This window comes from Oratosquilla oratoria, unplaced genomic scaffold (assembly GCF_046742065.1).
Source record: "Oratosquilla oratoria isolate Oo_2021 unplaced genomic scaffold, ASM4674206v1 SCAFFOLD45, whole genome shotgun sequence".
Taxonomy (NCBI): Eukaryota; Metazoa; Arthropoda; class Malacostraca; order Stomatopoda; family Squillidae; genus Oratosquilla; species Oratosquilla oratoria.
Genome location: NW_027467710.1, coordinates 4,682,157 through 4,703,613, shown reverse-complemented (window position 1 = coordinate 4,703,613; position 21,457 = coordinate 4,682,157). Strand labels below are relative to the sequence as shown.

The 21,457-nt window shown below is 41.1% G+C and overlaps 1 protein-coding gene across 1 annotated transcript in view; it reads right to left on the bottom strand.

Moving 5' to 3' along the window:
* Positions 1–21,457, bottom strand: part of LOC143023150 (uncharacterized) — a 48,652-nt gene that overhangs the window by 8,090 nt on the left and 19,105 nt on the right. The window contains exons 2-6 of the mRNA XM_076181663.1: positions 18,502–18,521; positions 17,454–17,675; positions 17,153–17,280; positions 16,695–16,775; positions 16,344–16,535 (exon numbers count right to left, since the gene is read on the bottom strand). Coding sequence (XP_076037778.1) covers positions 16,344–16,535; positions 16,695–16,775; positions 17,153–17,280; positions 17,454–17,675; positions 18,502–18,521 — 643 coding nt within the window. The remainder of the gene's footprint in view (positions 1–16,343; positions 16,536–16,694; positions 16,776–17,152; positions 17,281–17,453; positions 17,676–18,501; positions 18,522–21,457) is intronic.

Genomic DNA, 21,457 nt, shown 5'->3' with positions numbered 1-21,457 from the left:
AGAAACATTAAAAACAACACCCAAAGACCTGTATTACACACAGATACTCTCTTCTCTTCCTCCACAACCACCAAATACCAGTCTCCGGAAACATATTCATAATCATATCACTCACTGCTCCATTAACACACTGAAAGACAACACACTGCTGCATGCCAGACCCCCTGATATCCACCCTTCTGAATCCTCTCTCCCATGAAAGGACAGAGTCCACCTGGCCAGACTGCAGTGCGGCCACCACCCAGCACTTCTAAGCTACCAGAAGAGGCTGGATGACCGCATTGTGAACAGCTGCCCAGGATGTAACACTTCACCCCATACCATACAACACATAATGGAAGACTGCATTATACACAATCATGCATGCAAACAACACAACATACACTATAAAGGATCTGTGGGAAAACCCAGTTTCGACTGTGGCATTCCTTGGGGAGACGGGACTGCTCGGACAGACAGTCTAGGGAATGACAACAACAGCTATCTTTCCAACCCTGTTCTCTGCCTCACTTCCACATTTCTCACAGATCCAGGTCCCTCGCATGTATCTCACAATGCCCTATGCACAACTCTCCCTCTAGGGCAAATTTGGGCCAAATAGGCCAATCTAATGATTTTAGTAAAAAACCATAGGTTAACCACCTCAGGATTTCTTAGGGGTTATTTTGGCCACAATCTCACTCATCTACCCCAATGTTGCCCCAGAGGAAGAGGCATGCATAGGTCACTGAGAGGTATGTGTTAGGAACCTGGATCCAAGGGTGTGTGCACAGGGCTCAGCTAAATTTCAAGCTCTGGGTGGATTTTGTCATTCCACTTCTGGTGCCCACAACTGCCTGATTGGATCCAAGTGAAATCTACTGGAAGGCCAGTGGTCAAAATGACCCCCCAAAACACCCTCATGGATTTTTATCAAATCATATGGTCAGCTGATTTGGCCTAAACTTGCCCCAAAGGGAGAGTCATGCAAAGAGCACTGTGAAGTACATTTGAGGAGGCTGGACCTAAGGGCATGTGATGGGGTCTAGCCAAATTCCAGGCTATGGGAGGATTTTTGCCTTTCTGGCTCTGGTGCCTGCACCTTTGACTTGAGGGGTGTCCAAGTGAAATCAACAGGAAACCTCATGGCCTCACCAAATGGAGCAAGTGACCAAAATAATTACAAAAATCCTGAGGGAAACTATGGATTTTGACTGAAATTGTCAGGTGCCATTTGGCCCAAACGTGCATAGGGCACTCTGAGGTACAATCTAATCTTGTAGCCTATAATCACAATTCTCAAACATCACCCTGTACACATTCTACCTTTCTGCTTTCCTTGTATTCCAAGTCTGCTTCATAAAATGCTGTGTTCTTTCATACAACCTTTTTTTGCATTCATACCCACTTCTCATAACACTTACACCATTCTACCCACACATTTACTTTCTCTTTCACTCTAATTCACCCCCACATCGAAATGCAACCTCAAATACTTAAAATTCTCCACTTGTCCCATCCTCTTGTTCACATCCAACCTCACATCTTTTGACCACAGTTGCTCTCAATGATTGTGAGGTAAAAATCTGCTCAGTAGCATGCAACTGATACTTGAGGGTTTATATGAGGTGCCCCTATAGACCAGAGCTACACATAATTTTGTGTTAGAGGAAATGTCTACTTGCTGAGAAATGATGCTCATTTGCATGACTGTCCCTCCGTTATGCCATCCCCCCTCTCAATAATGTCTTGTACCACTTCTCTGAATATATATTTCCATCTTTGCCAAACCCTGTGGTAGGGGAGATAGAATACTGGCCCTGAGTTTTCCCACTTGGGTCATAAAAGGCAACTAAAATGGAATATAGAATAGGAATAGACACCCTACTCTCCATAGCTCTAAAAGGCATAGGAGGGTTTGTGAGGAGTTTTCCAACCAGAACCCTAAGGTTTGGGTCTTTCAGTGTGCATGCTACAGATGAGAGTAAAAGGGAAGAGATAGGCAGTATATCTGTGGGAAGAAAAGAGGATGTGTTGGCACTGATTGAAACAAAGTTAAAAGTGAGGGGTATGATTGATTTTGGGAGTGAAGTGGGGAGGGTGTCAGGAATGAGAGGAGAACAAGGGAGGAAAGGGGTGGCTATACTATTAAGTCAAGAGATAGGTAAGTATGAGGTGGTGTGGAAGGAGATTTCTTCAAGGTTAATGTAGATAAAGGTGAAATTGTAAAGGAAAATGTGGGTCAGAAGTGCATATGGGCTTGGTAGTGAGAAGAGTGTAGAGGAAAGGGAGGCTGTTTTGAATAGGTTTAAATGAGTGCATAGAGGGTTTAGGGAGAAATGTCAGTGTAGTGGTATTGGGAGATCTCAATGCTAGAGTAGGAGATGAACCAATAGATGGAGTGGTTGGGAAGTGTGGAGTACCAGGAAATAATTGTAGTGGAGAGTTGATGGTGGAGACGTGTCATGAGAGTTGATGAAAGTTTAGTGGACTATTTAGTGTTATCCAGGAGATGAGTAGGAATTGTTTTGGATGTACATGTTCTTAGGGGAGAGTTGGGGAATATCAGATTATTTTTTGGAAGGTAAGTTGAGAGTGGAGGACAGATGGAGAAAGAGGAACAGGATAGAAGGTATGGAAGTGCTTAAAGTAAAGCTTAAAATGAGAAGGAATACAAGAAGTTGTGAGATAAGTGGGAGGTGAAGGATAGAGTAGAGGTAGGAGTGGAGGAAGAATGGGGGTGTCTCAAGGCTGGAGTAACGTGTGCAAAGATGGTGTGTAGAACAAGAAAGATGGGAGGGTATATAAGGAAGGGTAGTGAATAGTGGGATGATAAAGCAAAGAGATGGTAGAAGAGAAGAAACATTCACAGACTGGTTGTAAAATAGGAGAGAAACATACAAGAGGTAGAAAGAAAAAAAAAAAAAAAAAAAAAAAAAAAAAACACAAGATAGAGGAGAGCAGACATGAAATGGGGGAAGAGTACATACATATACCAAAGGATTTTTCCACCTTACGAGGGGGGTAGCCAAAAAGAAAAAGGCATAGAAACCACTCCCACTCATTCCATATCCTATATATTCCACTCCCTGCCACCCTCCTCCCCCCCTCTTATCTTGGCACCTCCTGGATGATGGGTCATCCCTGCATCCTGTCCACTGCCCTGGGTCAGAAGTAGTGTCACAAGACAGCACATCGACATCAAGGCCGCTTCATAAATTCGGTGACGTCCCCTCATGCGGAAATAGAAAAGACAGGAAGAAATCCCTTTGGGCTGCATCAATTTTTTTCTCATACATACTTCCTCACCCCCATCCCCCATCCACTCCCTCTCATGCATCACAGCATCATCCATACACAACCCTTCTCCATTCACCCCTATATTCTGTCCTCTCCCATCCTTCCTCCACAGACATTCCTCTCTTTAGTAATGCCCCTTTCACCCCATCCATCCATCTCGTACTAGGATGCCTCCTCATATTCACTCCTTCCACACTTCTTTTACTAATCTTTCTTCACTCATTCTTTCCATGTGTCCAAACTGTCCTAATACTCTTTCATCAACCCTATCTCCCAACTCCCTTACCACCACTGTTCTCATCCTCACCTCCTCATTTCTCACTCGATCTAGCCTAGTAACCCCTATCATACTTCTCAGACATTTCATCCTAAACACATTAAAACTCCTCTCTTCCTCTCTTATGTTCCATGTTTCTGGCCCATACAGTGCTGTTGGCACAATCACTCCTTCATATAACCTCCTCTTCGCATCCATTCCCAGATGTCTATTTCTCATTACACTTTTTAATCCACCAAGGCATCTCTTCTCTAAATCTAAATTCTACCTCCAACCCCACTCCTCCCTTTCCTGCCACATTCACACCCAAGTATCTAAAACTATCCACTTCCTCCAGTCTTTCACCCTTTATGCTCACTTCCAGCCTGCTGTCACTCTCTCCCCTTGTACTTCTCATCACCTTACTTTTGCCCACATTTATCTTCAGCTTCCTTCTTTCACACACCTTCTCAAACTCTGTTACTAACTTCCTCAATCTTTCCTCTGATCCTGCTACAAGCGCAGTGTCGTCAGCAAACAACAACCGGCTCACCTCCCTCTTCTCTCCATTTTCTTTAACCATCTCCAACCCCTGACCAATTACCCTTGCATTCACCTCTCGCACCACCCCATCCATGTACAGATTGAACAACCATGGAGACATGACACATCACTGACGCAGTCCCACCTTCACCTCAAACCATTAACTCTCTCCATTACATCTACTACTCTTGTAAAAAACTTGACTGCCCTTAAAAGCTTTCCCACAATCCCACATACCTGCAAAACCTCCCACAGTGCCTTCCTGTCTACCCTGTCATAAGCCTTTTCCAAATCCATAAAAGCCCCCCCAAAAATCCTTACCTTTTCCTATAGCTTTCTCACATATCTGTTTTACCACAAAAAAATCTGATCTACGCAACCCCTACCTGTCCTAAACCCACAATGTTTCTCACCAATTACTTTCTCTGTTCCTCTCCTAATCCTCTCAATCAAGACCCTCCCAAAAGCCCTCCCACTGCAGCTACCTTTCCCTCCCTATCCTCCTTCACATTTAGAAACTCCCTAGAATACTCTGCCCACCTTCCTCTCACTGCCTTCTCTTCCATTATCGTCTCTATCACCTTTTACCGTTTTCTTTACTTGATTCACCTCCTCTTCCTCTTTTAATTTCTTTCCAAATAATTTTCTTATTACTTTCAAAATTTTCTGCCATACTCTTATCCCATTACAAAGAATTACAAAGGCGGAGCATGCCGACAGGAGACCTTTTGATCCATATCTAGGTCGGATGCGGAAAAAAAAATCATATTAATAATAAAACAATAAATAAAAACTATAATAATGTAAATAACAAATAAAATACATAAATAAATGCATAGGTATAGTTGAATAATAAACAAACAGGTAAATAGTAAATAATGATAAATTGACATATAACTAATAATAAATGAAAATCAGACAGACAAATGATAATAAAACAAAAACAAAATAAATGAAAATCAGACATTGCACTACCTGTGCAGGAAGTTTATTCCATTCATTTACTACATGGTTGGCAAAGTTGTTTCTACCTACTTCCAAATTGAATCTATTTCCGGACAGTTTGAGACCATTGTTTCTTGTCTGATTCTCATTCAATGTGAAAATTTGGTCACTTTTGATGTTGTCAATTCCCTTTAAAATCTTAAAGACCTGTATCAAGTCACCTCTGAGTCTACGCTTTTTTAGGGAAAACAGATTCATGTGTTTTGGTCGATTTTCGTATGATTTATTTTTGATATTTGGAATCAGTTTTGTGGCTCGCCGTTGTACATTTTCCAGTCTGTCAATGTCTTTAATGAGATTCGGTGACCATACGGAAACAGCATATTCCCAATGTGGACGAACTAACGATTTATATAGCTTGTTAATGAGTGATGGACTTTTGAAATCAAAAGATCGCGCAATCAGTCCCAGAATCTTATTTGCTTTCTCAGAGGCTGAAATACACTGCTTGGATGATTTGAGGTCATTACTGATAATTACGCCGAGATCTTTTTCACTATCCACTTTTGTTAACGAATTACCAAATAACTTGTAATCGTACTTACTGTTATTTTTACCTATGTGCATTACCTTGCATTTACTTGTGTTAAATTTCATTAGCCACTTTTCAGACCGTTGCTGTAATTTATCTAAATCTACTTGAATATCCTCTTTGCTTCTTTTCTTATGCTTAACTTCCCTTCTCTTTACTTTGTACCTCTCATATGATTCCCTCATCCTAATTTGTAGCCAATCTATGAATGCCTGCTTCTCTTCTACACCCTTCTTTGCTTCCTCATCCCACCACACACTACCCTTCCTTCTATTTCCTCCTGCCCTCCTAGTTCCACAAACCATCTTTGCACACCTTATGACTCCCTCCTTGAACCATCCCCTTTCCTCCTCCACTCCCAGTTCTACTCTATCCTTTACTCCCTCCCACTCTTCTCTCAGCTTCTTCTTATACTCATTCTCCTTTTTTTTCTCATTTAAGCAGTTCACTCTAAGTACCTCGCTACCTTCTGCCCTTTTCCTCTTTCTCCACCTATTCTCCAATCTCAATTTACCTTCCACCGGTAAATGATCTGATATTCCCCATTCCCTCCCCTTAGGACATGTACATCCTTAACTCTTCCTACCATACTCCTGGTCACCACTATATAGTCCATTAACGCTCTATCTACCACCCTTCCATCCACCACCCTCTCCCATGTGTTTTTATGCTTGACTTTCTTCCTAAACACTGTATTTGCTATCATCAACTCTCTTTCAAGACACATCTCCACCATCAATTCTCCACTATGATTTTTACCTGGAACTCCATACTTCCCAATCACTCCATCTATTGGTTCATTTCCTACCCTAGCATTAAGGTCTCCCAATACAACTACATTGACATTTCTTCCTAATCCCTCTATGCACTCATTTATATCTACCCAAAAATCCTCCCTTTCCTCTATGCTCTTCTCACTACCTGGCCCATACACACTTCAAAAACCCACATCTTCCTTCCCAGCTTCACCTTCATCCACATCAACCTTGATGAAACCTCCTTCCACTCCACTACACGCTTATTTATCTCTTCAGTTACTAGTATAGCCCCTTCTCTCCCTCATCCACTCTTCACTCCTGAGTACCTCCCAAACTCACACTCGCCCTTTCCTTTCATTTTAGTTTCACTCAAAGCCAGCACATCCATCTTTCTTCTCACAAACATACTGCCTATCTCTTCCCTTTTACTCTCATCTGTACCACATCCACACACATTAAAAGACCCAACCCTTAGGGTACTGGTTGGAAAATTTCCAGACCCTCTTATGGCTTTACTTTTTTTAGGAATGTCCCCTTTTGGGGCTACAGGTAGCAGCACTCCTAATCCAATCCCCCGTCCTGTTTTTTGTCGCCTTTTACGGCTCAAGTGGAAAGACTTGGTGCATTCTCTTCCCCCACCACTGAGTAGGCGAAAAAAGGAAATGAATATTCAGAGACAGTAACAAGGGGTTGGGGTACAGGCGTACAGCATAATGGAGGGACAGTTGAAGTATAAAAGTGTCATCATTTCTGTATAAACAGAGTTTTCCTCTATCAAAGACAAAATGATGTGTGGCTCTGGTCCGTAGGGGCGCCCCATATAGACCCTAAAGTATCAACTGCATGCTACTTTGCCACGATAACATGCAGCCAATACCCCAGACTGGGAGAAGAGTATAACAGAAATTTTTTAAAGTAATAAAAAAATGTTTTAGAAGGAAATTAAGAAAGGAAGGAGAGGTGAATCAAGTAGAGAAGAAAAGGTAAAGGGTATAGATGGAGAGATGGTAACAGAAGAGGCAGAGTTGAGAGGAAGAGGGACAAAGTATTTTTGGGAGTTGCTAAATGCAGAGGATGATAGGGAGGGTATTGGTTGCAGTGAGTCACTAAGAAAATGAAAGTGACAGATGAGGAAAATGAAAAATAGAAAAAGATGAGGTGAAAGCAGTTATTGAAATGATGAGAGCAGGCAAGGCACCTGGGTTAGATGGGTGTCATATGGAGTGTCTGAAAAAAGGAGGTACAATGATGGTGGACTGGCTGGTGAGGTTGTTTAATGTTTGTCTAAAGGAGAGTGTCAGAGGACTGGAGGAGTGCCTGTATAATTCCGCTTTACAAGGGAAAAGGGGACAAATGTGGGTGTAGTAGTTCCAGATGGATTAGTTTGTTGAGTACAGTTAGGATGGCTTATGAGAAGGTTTTGATTGAGGATCAAGAGAGGAAAAGAGGGAATAATTGATAAGGAACAGAGTGGATTTAGGAAAGGTAGGGGGTTATGTGGATAAAATTTTTGTGGTACAACAGATATGTGAGAAATCTTTAGCAAAGGGTAAGGATTTTTTGGGGGGCCTTTATGGATCTGGAAGAGGCTTACAACAGGGTAGAAAGGAAGACACTGTGGGAGGTTTTGCAGATATATGGGATTAGAGGAAACCTGTTAAGGGCAGTCAAGAGTTCTTACGAGAGTAGTAGAGCCTATGTTAGAATTAGAAATGGAAAAAGCAAGTGGTTTGAGGTAAAAATGGGACTTTGCTAGGTATGCGTCATATTTCCATGACAGTTCAATATGTACATGGATAAGGTGGTGCAGGAGGTGAATGAAAGGGTAATGGGCAGGGGATTGGAGATGGTTAAAGAAAATGAGGAAAAGTGGGAGGTGAGCCAGTTGTTGTTTGCTGATGACATTGTGCTAATGGCAAGACCAGAGAGGAGATTTAGGAAGTTGGTGGTGGAATCTGAGGTGAGCGAGAGGAGAAAGTTAAAGGTAAATGTGGGTAAAAGGTAGTGCGATGTACAAGGGAAAAGGATGGCAACAATTTGGAAGTAATAAAAGAGCTGGAGGAAGTGGATAGCATTAGATACTTGGGGTCGCATGTGGCAAGAAAGTGACGCATAGAGGTAGAGATTGTAGATTGAGAGAAGCAAGTAAGTGCAGAGACATGGAAGATAAGAGATGAAGAGTTTAATTGTGTTTGAAGTGAAATGTCACTCCGGGGCACATCGCACGTCTGGCAGCATTAGCTGCCCAACGTGCGATGTTGCGTCATAATAATTGCATTATAAAAAATAAAGTCAGTGCTCAAACGTTCGTTCTCTCTCACACGTGTATTTTGATAACCATAGAAAATATGATGAAGCCAGTTTAGAATGGAAGTTACGTAGGTACGACTACAATAAATATAATCAAAATGCCGACGTCAGCATCATCGAGTACCCACTTGCTCCTCATGCCGCCTACATAGGCATCACTGTATGGAAGTGGTTAAAATGTTGAATGGAGGGAGAAACTGGGTGAAGAGGAGAGTGGGGGTGGAAAAGGATATAGGAAGTAGGGATGATGAATGAATATTGGGGTGGTTTTGAACACATGGAAAGAATGAGGGAAGAAAGATCAGTATAAGAAATGAGGAAGGCAGAGGTGTATGGAAGGAACATGAGGGGATGAGCAAGGATGGATCTGGTAAAAGGGACATTAAGCTAGAGGGGGATGTCTGTTGAGTAAGGAAAGGAGATGCCATAGAAGATATGAGTGAGTAGAGAATGGTTGTGTATGGATGATACTGTGATGCATAGTAGGGAGTGGGGTGGGGGATAGGGTTTGTTTGTTTATGAGTTTTAGGCTCAAAAGCCAAGCACTGGAGCATCAAGGGCTATTTAGCGCTATGAAAGCTAAAAGGCGGATAGAAGCTAAAAGTTTAGAGATTTCATAAAAAAAAAAAAATAATAGTAATAATAAATAAATGAATAAATAAATAATAATAAAATTGAAAAATACAGTGAATTACAATAGATGATAAAACTTGATAAGCTTTAAAAATCTGACCATACGGGCTACTTCACAGTTATCATCAAGCAAGTCTGTCATGGACTTGCCTGTGATTGAACATGCTCGTTGCTCAAGTTGAAAACATATGCACTCTGTTAAAAAGTGCTGTACAGTAATGTGAGCCTGACATGTACGACAGAATGGTACTTGCCGCTCGCCATCACCTGTCATTAAAAAACTGTGCGTCAGATGTGTATGTCTGATTCGCAATCTGGTCAAGATGATGCTGTTCCTTCTATTTGGGCAACTGGATGATTCCCATTTCTTTATAAAGGGACGGATCTTTTTTAGCTTATCAGTTAAGGTGCTACATCTATGCTGCCACTTATTTTGTATATGAGTGTGTATAATCTCCTTAAGGTCGCCATGGGGTATATGGACGGCAGTAGTTGGCTGTAGATTCAGCTACTGCCGACTTTGAAGCTTTATCTGCCGTTTCATTCCCCATGACGCCAGTGTGACCAGGTACCCAACAAAAGTTCACCTTGGTACGTTTTTGTGAGTGCAGGAGGACCAGCCAATCTTGCACTTCTTGCACCAGTGGGTGAGTGGGCAAAAGTTGCCGAAGAGAAGCTAAAACGCTGTTGGAATCTGTATAAATAATGAAACTTTGCTCGTTTGAGCAACTGTAGTAGATCTCTTTCACTGCCTGGAGTATTGCATAAGCTTCTGCAGTGAAATTTGAGCAAAGAGGAGGGTAATTTACGTTTAAAAAAAATTCCGTTAAAAAACTGCAGCAGAGCCTACACCTTGCTTAGACTTAGAGCCATCGGTATAGACACAGAAGTGGTGTGTTTAGAGGAGTGTTCTAAGAATTGCGCCTTGACAGCCTGAGGGTCGTGGTGTTGTTTACCATTGGTACAAATGCAAATCTCCACAGGGGGTTTACACCAAGGAGGATACTTTGTTGGGCTTAATTTGGCTATAGTAGAGTCATAGAGACCGATCTCTCTAGATTCCTTCTCCAATCGAACCTCCAGTGGCTTAGGGATACAGGGCCTATTTGGAGAGATGTCATAAGGGTTCATAACAAATTTAAAGTTGGAGTTATCCTTTGATGTCAAACATTTGGCCAAATATCATAGTCCCAGCTCTCTGTGTAAGGAAAGAGGTGGTACACCTGAGTCCACATATAGGCTGTCCACAGGGGAGGTACGATAGGCACCCGAGCAGATTCTCAAATCCAAATTGTGCACAACATCTAATTTTTCAAGGGTGGTTCTAGCAGCAGAGCCATATATCTGGCAAGCATAATCAATTTTGCTGAGGCAGAGTTTTATAGAGCCTCAATAAAATAATACGATCAGCTCCCCAATCATAATGTGAGACAACTTTCAGAATGTTGGGGGACTGTATTACTCTAATGCATAAGTCGTTAACATGGGCCCTTGTCAAAAATCACACCAAGAAACTTCACCTCACTCTCATATGGGAGGATGACTCCCTTCAAAAACAGAGTTGGTATCTCTTCTCACTTCCTACACCTTGTAAATCAGATGGCCTTAGTTTTTTTGAGGTGAGAACTTGAAACCTCTCCTGTCAGCCCATTTAGTGACTGCATTTATCGTAGCTTGTATTTTTCTACCAGCTTCAAGGGCTGTTGGGGCACTACAGTAAATAGCATGGTCATCAACAAATAGGGTACCCTGAACTGTCGGTGGTATTTGGTCCATGAGGCTATTAATGGCCACTGCAAATAGCGTAACACTTAACACGCTACCCTGGGGGACACCCTCCTCCTGCAGATAAGATGATGAAAATACAGATCCAACTCGGACCTTTAGTCGTCGGTTTGATAAGAAGTTCTGTACAAATGCAAACATGTGGCCTCCAATGCCCCATGATGCTAGCTGTTTCAAGATGCCACCCTGCCAGGTTGTGTCATAGGCCTTCTCTAAATCAAAGAACACACCAATGGTTTGATGTCTTCTAGCAAAGGCATTTTGGATTTCTCTTGAGAGTATTAGCAAAGGGTCAAGTGTGCTGCGATTCTTCCGGAATCCAAACTGCCTGTTTGACAGTAACTCTCTGGATTCTAGATACCAGACAAGTCTGTTATTAACCATTCTCTCAAAGAGTTTACAAAGACAGCTAGTGAGGGCAATTGGTCTATAGCTTCCTGGAAGTTCTGGGTTTTTCCCTGGCTTATGACAGGGGATAAAGTACCGACAGATCCCAGGTATCAGGTGAAGAGTGTGTGGTCCATATACTGTTATATACCGTAAGCAGGAACAGCTGTGAACACTGGGGAAGGTTGGCAATCATCTCATAACTAATGTCATCATTGCCAGGGGAAGTGAGGGCTGAGCTTGATAAAGCATGTTTCATTTCATCGGAGGTGAAAGGTAGATTAAAGGACTGTATTGTTTGAAGGCGGAGGGAGAACTGTTGCTGAGTCACGATGTATTTGATATTCAGGAGCATAATTAGCTGCACTTGAAACACTAGTGAAGTGGGCACCCAAGATGTCAACAACCCTATTCGGGTCACAAACTTGAGTACCGTTAGATTCTAAAACGGGCAAGGCAGTCGGTACAAATTTACCTTGTAATTTACGGATTTTATTCCAAATCTGACTTGTAGGGGTAGCGATGGTTAATTCCGAAACATATTTCTTCCAGGATTCACGTTTGACTTCTTTAAATATTTTCTTCTGTCTCGCACGGGCTCTAGAATAAGCAAGTCGGTTTGCCTCACACGGTGACCTGAGCAATCTAAGAAGGCATGTCCTGGTTATTTTCCTAACAACCTCACACTGTTTTATTCCACCAAGGGACTACAGGGTGCCTGGGTAGGCCAGCAGTTTTGGGGATGGTTTGTTGCGCAGAATCTATGATGGTCTGTGAAAGGTGGGCATAAGCACCAACAGGGGATAGAAAATTGGTGTGCGATTCATTGATAGCTGATGATTTAGCGAACTCTTTCCAATCAGCCTTCTTGATCTTCCATTTTGGCAGGCAGGGTGATGGGATACTTATAACATATTGAAGTAGTATTGGCCAGTGGTCACTGCCATGCAGATCTCTATCAACAGCTCAATTGTACTCCAACCGGAAGGATACTGTGCTTATTAAGTCGATGGCTGAGGTGGTGTTATGAAAAATATCATATCGAGTGGGAGAGCCATCATTCAGCAGCACTAAATCATTATTGGCATCAAGTAGCTGCTCAATGATATAACCCCATCTATCACAGTGTACGTCACCCCATAAGGTGTGCTTGGCATTGAAGTCACCCATTAAAATAAATGGTGGAGGGAGCTGGTTCACTAAGTCTTGGATATCTGAGACATCCAACTGTCTATTTCACCTAAGGCCGTCGAAAAGGTGGTCTTCATGTTTAGGGTCTAAATAAAGAGAGCACAAAGTGATCTTTCTCTCAAGCTGAACCTGTACAGCACAGGCTTGAAGGTCTGTATTGAGCTGGATTGTAGAAAATCTAATAGACTTGTGAATTATGAAAGCAGTGCCACCCTGTGCCCTCTCCTCAATAATAGGGGGTGATCTATGAAAATTATAATCGAGTCCAGGATTATAACTTGTATCTCCTAGTTTTGTTTCTTGAAGGCACAAAATCATGGTGTTGTAGTCTCTAAACAGTGTTCGAATGTGTTCAGAGCTACTGTTGAGACCTCGGCAGTTCCATTGTATGATGGACATTTTTATTTAGGGAGCTTTCCACTTCCGACTTTAAGAGACTTTCTTTTCTGCCTGATCAGTGTTTTGTCTAGAGATGGTAGGCCTGCCAGCAATTCCGGCTGGAGGCTTTCCACTTCTAGGTCTCTCATCCTTCGAATTGCCCTGAGAGGAGTCAGTACGGCCAGGTTTGTGGCCCTCAATTTTGATCTTCTTTGATGCGTTTGCTGTCGATGTATTAGTTTTTTGAGGACCAGTAGCATCCCATGAAAGCACCTTATATTTGTTTGAGGTAGGGATGCTCAGGGTAGGAGAGAGGGTAGGGGATGTTCCTCCCCTTTTCTTACCACGTGTTGGGGATCTCTCCGCCGTAACACCCTTTGCTGGCCGTGCATCATCTCGCGAATGCACATTCGCTGGTGAGGGTGTGTCCTCTGAGCCCTCAATAACAGGCACAGATGATGCCTGAGTTAACTCCTGAGAAGGAGGGGTGGGGGAGCAGGGAGGTGCTACCTCATCATCAGTCGAAGCCTGCTTCAGGCGGGTATCTGTTACCTCAGGGGTTCTACCGTGTGAAGCGGAAGGCTGAGGCACCTTAGTGACAGTAGCTCGTCTCTTTGTGACCTGGGCATATGTTCTAGTTTGGCCTAGAAGCTTCTTTGCGTACCGGATACTGATATGCTCTGCTTTGTATTTTTGAAGTGCTGCTTCTTCATCCTTATAGGACTGACAAGTCCTGTCGCGGGCCTGGTGACCCTGGCCGCAATTCACACACTTGGGTGGTGTTGTGCATTCACCATGAATGGGGTAGGAGCATATAGCACACAGCTGCTCTCCACTGCAAGCAGTCAACGTATGGCCAAATTTAAAGAATTTGAAACACTGTAATGGCTTTTGCTTAAAAGGGTGCACAGCAATCCTTTCATTTTCAATTATGATATGCGTAGGCAGTTCAGGGCTAGTAAAGGTTAGTACAATCATTTTGGTGCCCCATAGTTTCCGGATATGGAAGCATCAGGGCACATGTCCAGAATCTCTTCCTCTTCAAAATCATATAGGTCTTTGTCATATATGACACCTCTACCGTAGCTGAAGTCTATGTGTGGCTTAATTTCCTTCAGCATCTTACCACTTTCAGCTTTTAAGTGATTCAGCATATAAGACTGAGTTTTGGATTTTGCATGTATTAGAACTTTGTTCTTGCCAAATCTGGTGATATCACCACTACAAATTCCACCCACTTTCCTCTGCAAATATTTACAGAACTTAAAGTAATTATAGTTTTCTTCCCGGGCAGTGGCCACCAACCACATTGGAGGACTCGGTAGTCTCTCCTTGTGGGAAGTATTTAAGCCGTTTTCCTTCCCAGAAGGAGCATACAAAGAAGGTACATAAACATCTAGGGCATTAGGGGCATTGGCACATAAAGCCCCAGTGACGTCTGCTCCACAAACCTTCAAATTAGGAATATCGCTACTAGCTTTCAGAGCAGCATTGTGGCTAGTATATGACAGCCAGGCTTCCCAAGAATTTCCAGGTTCAGCATAACACATACGGATTTCTGTAATTTTACCATAGCAACCAAAGCACTTCGTAAGAATCTCATAGTTACAGGACTTAGGAAGCTGGAGGATATGGACCACAGACAAGTTTTTCACATTCTTGATTTCCAAAGCTCTGGAGGAGGGAGAACCCAACTCAGTAGTAACTTTTACCACATTATCTTTACTAGTGGAATCATAATATTGTCCTTCAATAGGAGTTATAGTCTCCTTTGAAGGACACACAGAGTGAGAATTATCCAAATCGGGATTTGAAACGGCGGAAGGGTCAGCATCGGTTCCCTCCTGGTCAATGGGTTTTGGAGGAGAAGGGGCCTCCAAAACCTGGGAGGATGATTCAACCATTATTGGATGGAATCAAAGTCTTATGGTATAGCCTACTACTTAAAAGAGCGCTTTCCGTAAGTTGTAGGGCCACTCCATGAGCAACATGAGGTTTGAAGTGCATGGAAAGAGATACTGCAGGTGCCTGGCGCCCCAGTCACTTAAGGAAAGTCCCTGCAGAGCCAGAAAAGGGTACAGAAATGGCTATTTACAGGTAAAGGGCCTCGGCATAGAGTTTTTTGGCTTTGACAACCCGTTTGTCCTCTGTAGTTTTGTCCCATATAGTATGAGGCCGGCATAGCCACCCTTTTACTTGTACTGGAAGGGAGAAAGGTAAGCTCAGGAGTCCTCCTTCCCATGCACATACACTGACCACCGAACCTTGCGAACCAGGGGCACCTGTCACCAGGTGAGCCCCCACCAACTCGGTCAGCTACCAGCACACAGGTCAGAGAGAAATCGGGAACTTAGAACTACCTTAAGAAGGAGCAAGAGAAAGTCGAGGGTGCTTCTCAGGGAAGGCAATCTGGAGCTTTTCAGAGAGCCTACCCCGAGATAATAGCCTGTTCAGAAAGAGAAGAAAGAGTGCAGTAACTAAGAAGGGTATGGATAAACGAGCCATCAAATGAAAGAGGGGTGGGGGTCGTTTACCAGTTACACTCCAGTCTGAGTCTTGGTCTGACAGCTCCAGTATGGTCTGTGCAGCATGACTGAATCTACCAGGGAGGAAAACTCTCCCCACTGCCATAGTCCATACCTCCATCACTATGCACAAGCCCCTCCAGGACAGCAACCTGCTCATAGGGCAGAGGGGTGTGGGGGATAGGGGAGTGTTAAGGAGTGGTTACATGTGAATGATGTTTTGACACAGCTCGAAGGGATTTCTCCCTGTCTTCAATATTACTGCATGATGGGACAGAGAGAGAGAGAGAGAGAGAGAGAGAGAGAGAGAGAGAGAGAGAGAGAGAGGGGGGGGTCACCAATTGAATGAGGCAACCTTCTTGTGTATTGCTGCACTGCTTTTAACCTTGGGCAATGGGCAAAATGCAGGGATGACCTGTCATCCAAAGATGAAATGGGTGGGAAGGGAATTATGCCTTTTGACCTTGGCTACCTCCCTTGTATGGGGGAAAAAGACCTTGGTGTACGTATGTATGCTCTCAATGTTCTCTTCCGTCACATCTTTCCAAACTCAAGTCACCAACTACTTCAATCTCTTCAGAATCAGCCCACAAGCAGTATCATCTGCAAACAATAGCTGGGTTGCCTCCCACATCTCTCCACCCCCACTCACACGCTTCCATTCCGATTTTGTATGGAATACAGAACATTTATACTGTAACACAAGTTGCCAATATGGCACTACTTTCAGATATCTACAAAATTTTACATTTCAGCCTTACTGTCCCATATACACCTTTGTTGCGTCCACTGAGAACTACAACATGAGCAGATGGCTTCAATTCTAATTCTTCTTCTGGTGCCTGTGTTACTGGCTTCTCCATAGGATTTGTTGAAAGACTAAAGCCCTTCTTGTCAGGATCAACCACTTCTACTACTCTGAAAAAGCAATATGAATCAATGGCATTCTTACGCTTTGGCACACACAAAAGAAACAAATTTTTTGGCTATTTCTAACACTCACATATACACTACATTGCTGGAGTAGATATGGTACTTTCTGAGGAACTGATCAATAATGACAGTAGTGAGAAGAAAAAGGTCTAGTTATAAATTCAATAATCTTTACTTACTTCCTCTTTGTTCCAACACCACCTGTTTTTTTTCCAACCCATTCCACGCAACATAGCTGCTCCAAAACTCTCGATGTTTATCTGAAATAAAAGCCACAAGCCATTGACAAGTACCTGCAAGTGGTGGTAGTTCTAAGAAATCTATGCCCCATGATGAAAAAATAAAAATCATAAATACATGGTAAATAATTAATTCATCAGGAGAGGCCCTATGACTGAAAATGTGATTCCCCCCCATTTCTTCTCATCGCCTTAAGAAACTGCTTCATTTTACATTCTCCACTTGAGAAATGTTTGAAACAATAATAATTGTGAGCCACCAAATTCCTTTGGTGGTTCATTTATAGTCAACAAAATGAAAAGTTAAAATCCAACTCTTATTGGTGTATTCACTTAGAACAGATATTATGACCATACTCTGTGATTTACATGAAAAGAGAAGTACCCTTAATACTTACCTTCTCATAGTCATCTACTGATGATTCCACAACAGTGGCATCGGAGTCAACAAGCTTATCAACCTCAATTTTTAATGAACTTTTGACTGAGGCTGTATTTTCCTGCTGTTCTAATGCTCTTTTACTGTCTGTAAAAGTATAATAAATAACACCTTCTGGGGGAAAACTAGTTTGAATGTGATTTTTAAGTACATTAAATCATTTGGCACCTGCCTTAACAAAACCTAGTGAAAATTTTCACATCCATTTTGTTTATTATCATGCATCATCCATCTAATAAGTAAAGAAAATTTATGATTACCTCTGATGACTTCAAGAGCTGCTTGTTCATCAAATGTAAGTGTTTTTTCCACCTCTTCCTCTTTCTGGTTCTCACTGGTTCCAGAAGATTCTTCTTCAGTATTCTTACTACTTTCTTCCACTACTTCATTCTTCTGTTTTTCTTTTTCTTTCTGCTCTCTCTTTTCAGTTAGCTTCTTAAAGATGAGAGACCGATCTACCTTCACAAGAGGAATAACAAGTTCTGCAGCTTCTTTTTTCATTCCTGAAATTAACAAGACTTTAATAAATATGAAGAACAAATAATGGTGTATTTACCTACTTGTATTATACGGGAAGAGAGCTATGCACGTGGTGACCCGTCTTTGTATCTCTCAGCATCAAGTTTTTTCTTAAAATCTTGAATAGTGTTTGCACACACTGTTTCGTTGTCTAATTTGTTCCAAGTATCTATCACTCTGTGTAGGAAGCTGTTCCTTTTCAGATTTCTTCTGTAACTATCCTTTTTTAGTTTCTTTTTGTGTCCTCTTGTTTTACCATTATCCCATATTAACAAGTGTGTGTGTGTGCATGCGTGTATTTACCTAGTTGTATTTCATGGGAAGGGGAGCTATGCTCGTGGTGTCCCATCTTTATATCTCATTTTATCTAGACTGTTTTTAAATTTGTGTATTGTTTTTGCACACACCACTTTCTCATCTAACTTGTTCCAAACATCTATTACCCTGTGGGGAAAGCTGTTCTTTTTTAGGTCTCTTCTATTACTGTCTTTCTTGATTTTCTTTCTATGTCCTCTTGTATCTCTACTATCCCATTTTATTAGATCTTCTCTATCAATAGTTTCTATGCCTTTCATGATTCTATAAATAATTATCAAGTCTCCTCTCTCTCTTCTTTGCTCTAATGTCTGTAGCTCAAGTTTTGTTAGTCTCTCTTCATATGATAGTTCTGAGTGTTGGTGCCAATTTCGTAATTGCTCTTTGTATTCTTTCAAGTTTTGTTATAAATTTATTTGTACTTGGTGACCACGTCGTTCATGCATACTCCAATCTTGGTCTTACCAAAGTGACCAGTATTTTCTTCACCATTTCTTTGTCCAGGTATGTAAATGCCACTTTGATTGTTCTTATCAAATTACAAGTTTCTCCAAAAATTTTGTTTATATGTTTCTCAGGGGACATATTACTCATAATAATGACTCCTAGGTCCTTCTCATTTTCTACTTTAATTTCTTCTTCTCCCAATTTATATGATCTCATTATTCTTTTTTGTTTTTTCCAAATTCCATTATACACTTCTTAATATTGAATTCCATCTCCCACTTCCTACTCCATTCCCATACTTTATTGAGATCACTCTGTAGCGACTCACTATCTTCTACAGTGTTCACTTTTTTCAACAATTTTGCATCGTCCGCAAAGAAGCTCATATAATTTTCAATTCCTTTATCCATATCATTAATATATATAGCAAACATTATTGGGGCCAGAACTGTTCCTTGTGGAACTCCACTAATCACTTCATCCCAATTAGAGTGTTTGTCTCTTATCACCACTCTCATTTTTCTTTCATGCAAGAAGTCTTCCATCCATTTCAGCAGTTTGCCCTGTATTCCTCCTGCAGTTTCTAATTTCTTTAGCAATTTTTTATGTGGCACCTTATCAAAAGCTTTTTTCAGGTCTAGAAATGCACAATCAGCCCATCCATCTCTTTCTTGTATTACATCTATTAGCCTTGAATAGAAACACATTAAGTTTGTGATGCATGATCGTCCTTGTCTAAATCCAAATTGCCTTGGCTTTAGTACGTTTTTTTTTTTTCAAATGTCTTGCCCATCTACTTTTGATAATTCTTTCACAAAATTTAGCTATCGTAGTTGTAAAAGAGACCGGTCAGTAGGGTCTTCCTTGTTTCCCCCTTTATATATTGGTACTATATTTGCTCTTTTCCAATCTTCTGGAACTTTACCTTCATTCAACGAACTGCTTATTAGACTATGTATTTTGTCTGTTAGTTCATTCCTGCATTCTCTCAAAATCCAGTTTGCCATTTCATCTGGTCCATGCGATTTTCTGACATCGAGATTACTCAAGTGATTCATTATTTCATTCCTCGTTACTTCTATCTCTTTCATAGGGGGGACTTTCTCCTCCCACTCAATATATCTGGGTTTATGTTCTCCCTTGTAAACACTGATTTAAAATGCTTGTTCATAATTTCTGCCATTTCTATTTACTCTGTGTATTCAACTCCTTGTAGTTTCTCTAATTCTTGTTTGTTTTTTAGTTTGCTGTTTACAAATCTGTTTTGGTTGATCTTTACATTTTTCTATGACATCTTTTTCATACTTTCTCTTTTCTGCTCTGCACACTTGTACATATTCATTTCTATAACTAGTATATATTTTCCATTTTTCAGGTCTTTTGTCTTTTTTCCATTTCATCCAAGCTTTGTCCCTTTTGTCTTTTAACTCCCTACATCTTTTGTTGTACCAACACTTTACATATCCTTTGTCTTGCTTTTGTCTTGGAACATACTTTTCCACTCCTTTATAAATTTTTGTCAAAATATTCCATTTCTCTCCTACTGTTGTTTCCTCCTTGTGTATCCTTTCCCAGTCTGCTTTTTGAAAGAATTCTTTTATTTGATCAAAATTTGTTTTTCCATACATCCATCTTCCCTTTCTCTATTGTTCATTTTTTTTCCATGTATTTTTCCTCCTGTAGTTCCAGTTCAACCAATATGTGGTCACTTTTACTTATTGGCATCTTATATTCAATCTTGTCCACTATTTCGGGTTCTGATGTGATTATTAGGTCCAGTCTCAATGGTTCTTCCTCATTTCTATACCTAGTATTCTCTTGTATCCATTGCATCATTGTATGTTCTATAATCATATCAAGTAGTACATTTCCCCATAGGTCATCTCCACCCTTCACTGTCATCTCTTCCCAGCAGATTTCTTTACAATTAAAGTCACCCATTATAACTATTCTTCCTCCATCTTCCATTATCTTATTTAGTGTTATCCTTGTGTCTTCTAACATACTTTTGTGTTCTCTCTCTTCCCACGAGGCCGTTTTAGGAGGCACATAATTTACTACAAACTTCCTGCTCTTCCCATCCCTGTCCACCACTTCCATCATAATCATCTCTGCTCTATTCTTTCCATATGTGACATTCCTCACATTTATATCCTTCTTAGTCAGGAACATAACTCCACCCCCTTGTTTTACCTCTCTGTTTCTAATCCAATAATTATATGCACCATGTCCTACACTGTTGGGTGGTAGTGGACCTTTCAATTTTGTCTCTACAATTCCCATTATGTCCGGTTCTTTTTCCATCAGGTAATCATTCAGTTCGTTCAAGCCTGTTATTAAGCCATCTATGTTTGTGTAAGACATTCCATCGTGTTTTCTGTTTCCTTTCCATTTTTCTCTGCTATGAACCATCTCACTTTCATATCCACTACTCTCCAATAGAATTTCTCTTTTTCTGACTGTTCTTTTCTCGTTTTTTTCCTTAGCTTCTAGTCTTTTTGTTTTCTCATCCTCTCTTTCCTCTTTATTCATTTCTCTTTTTATCCATACTTGTTTATATTGTTCACTGTCAGCTAGTTTACCTGTTTTTGCTAAGATATTCTCTGCTGTCGTTTGTGACCTGAATTTGATCTTAATTGGTCTAGTCTTATCTGTATTGTATTTCCCTAGTCTATATATTTCTTCAATTTCTTTCCCTGTTTCTTGTCCATCCTCTTGAACTACTTCTAATATCTTGTTTACCTTTTCCTTATCTTGTTTACTTCTCTTCCATCCCTAATATAATTATACATTTCTTTTTGTCCACTAAGTCTCTTACTATATTCTCCTTTTCTCTCATCACTTTAATAACTGTGTCCTTAGTTTGTTCTTTCATCTGTTGTTTCACTATATCTGTAAATACAACTTTGTTGTTCTCTTGGACTTTTCTCCAACCCTGTGCTTCCTTTGCTATGGACTCTTTATTTTCTTTGTTATTCTTCTT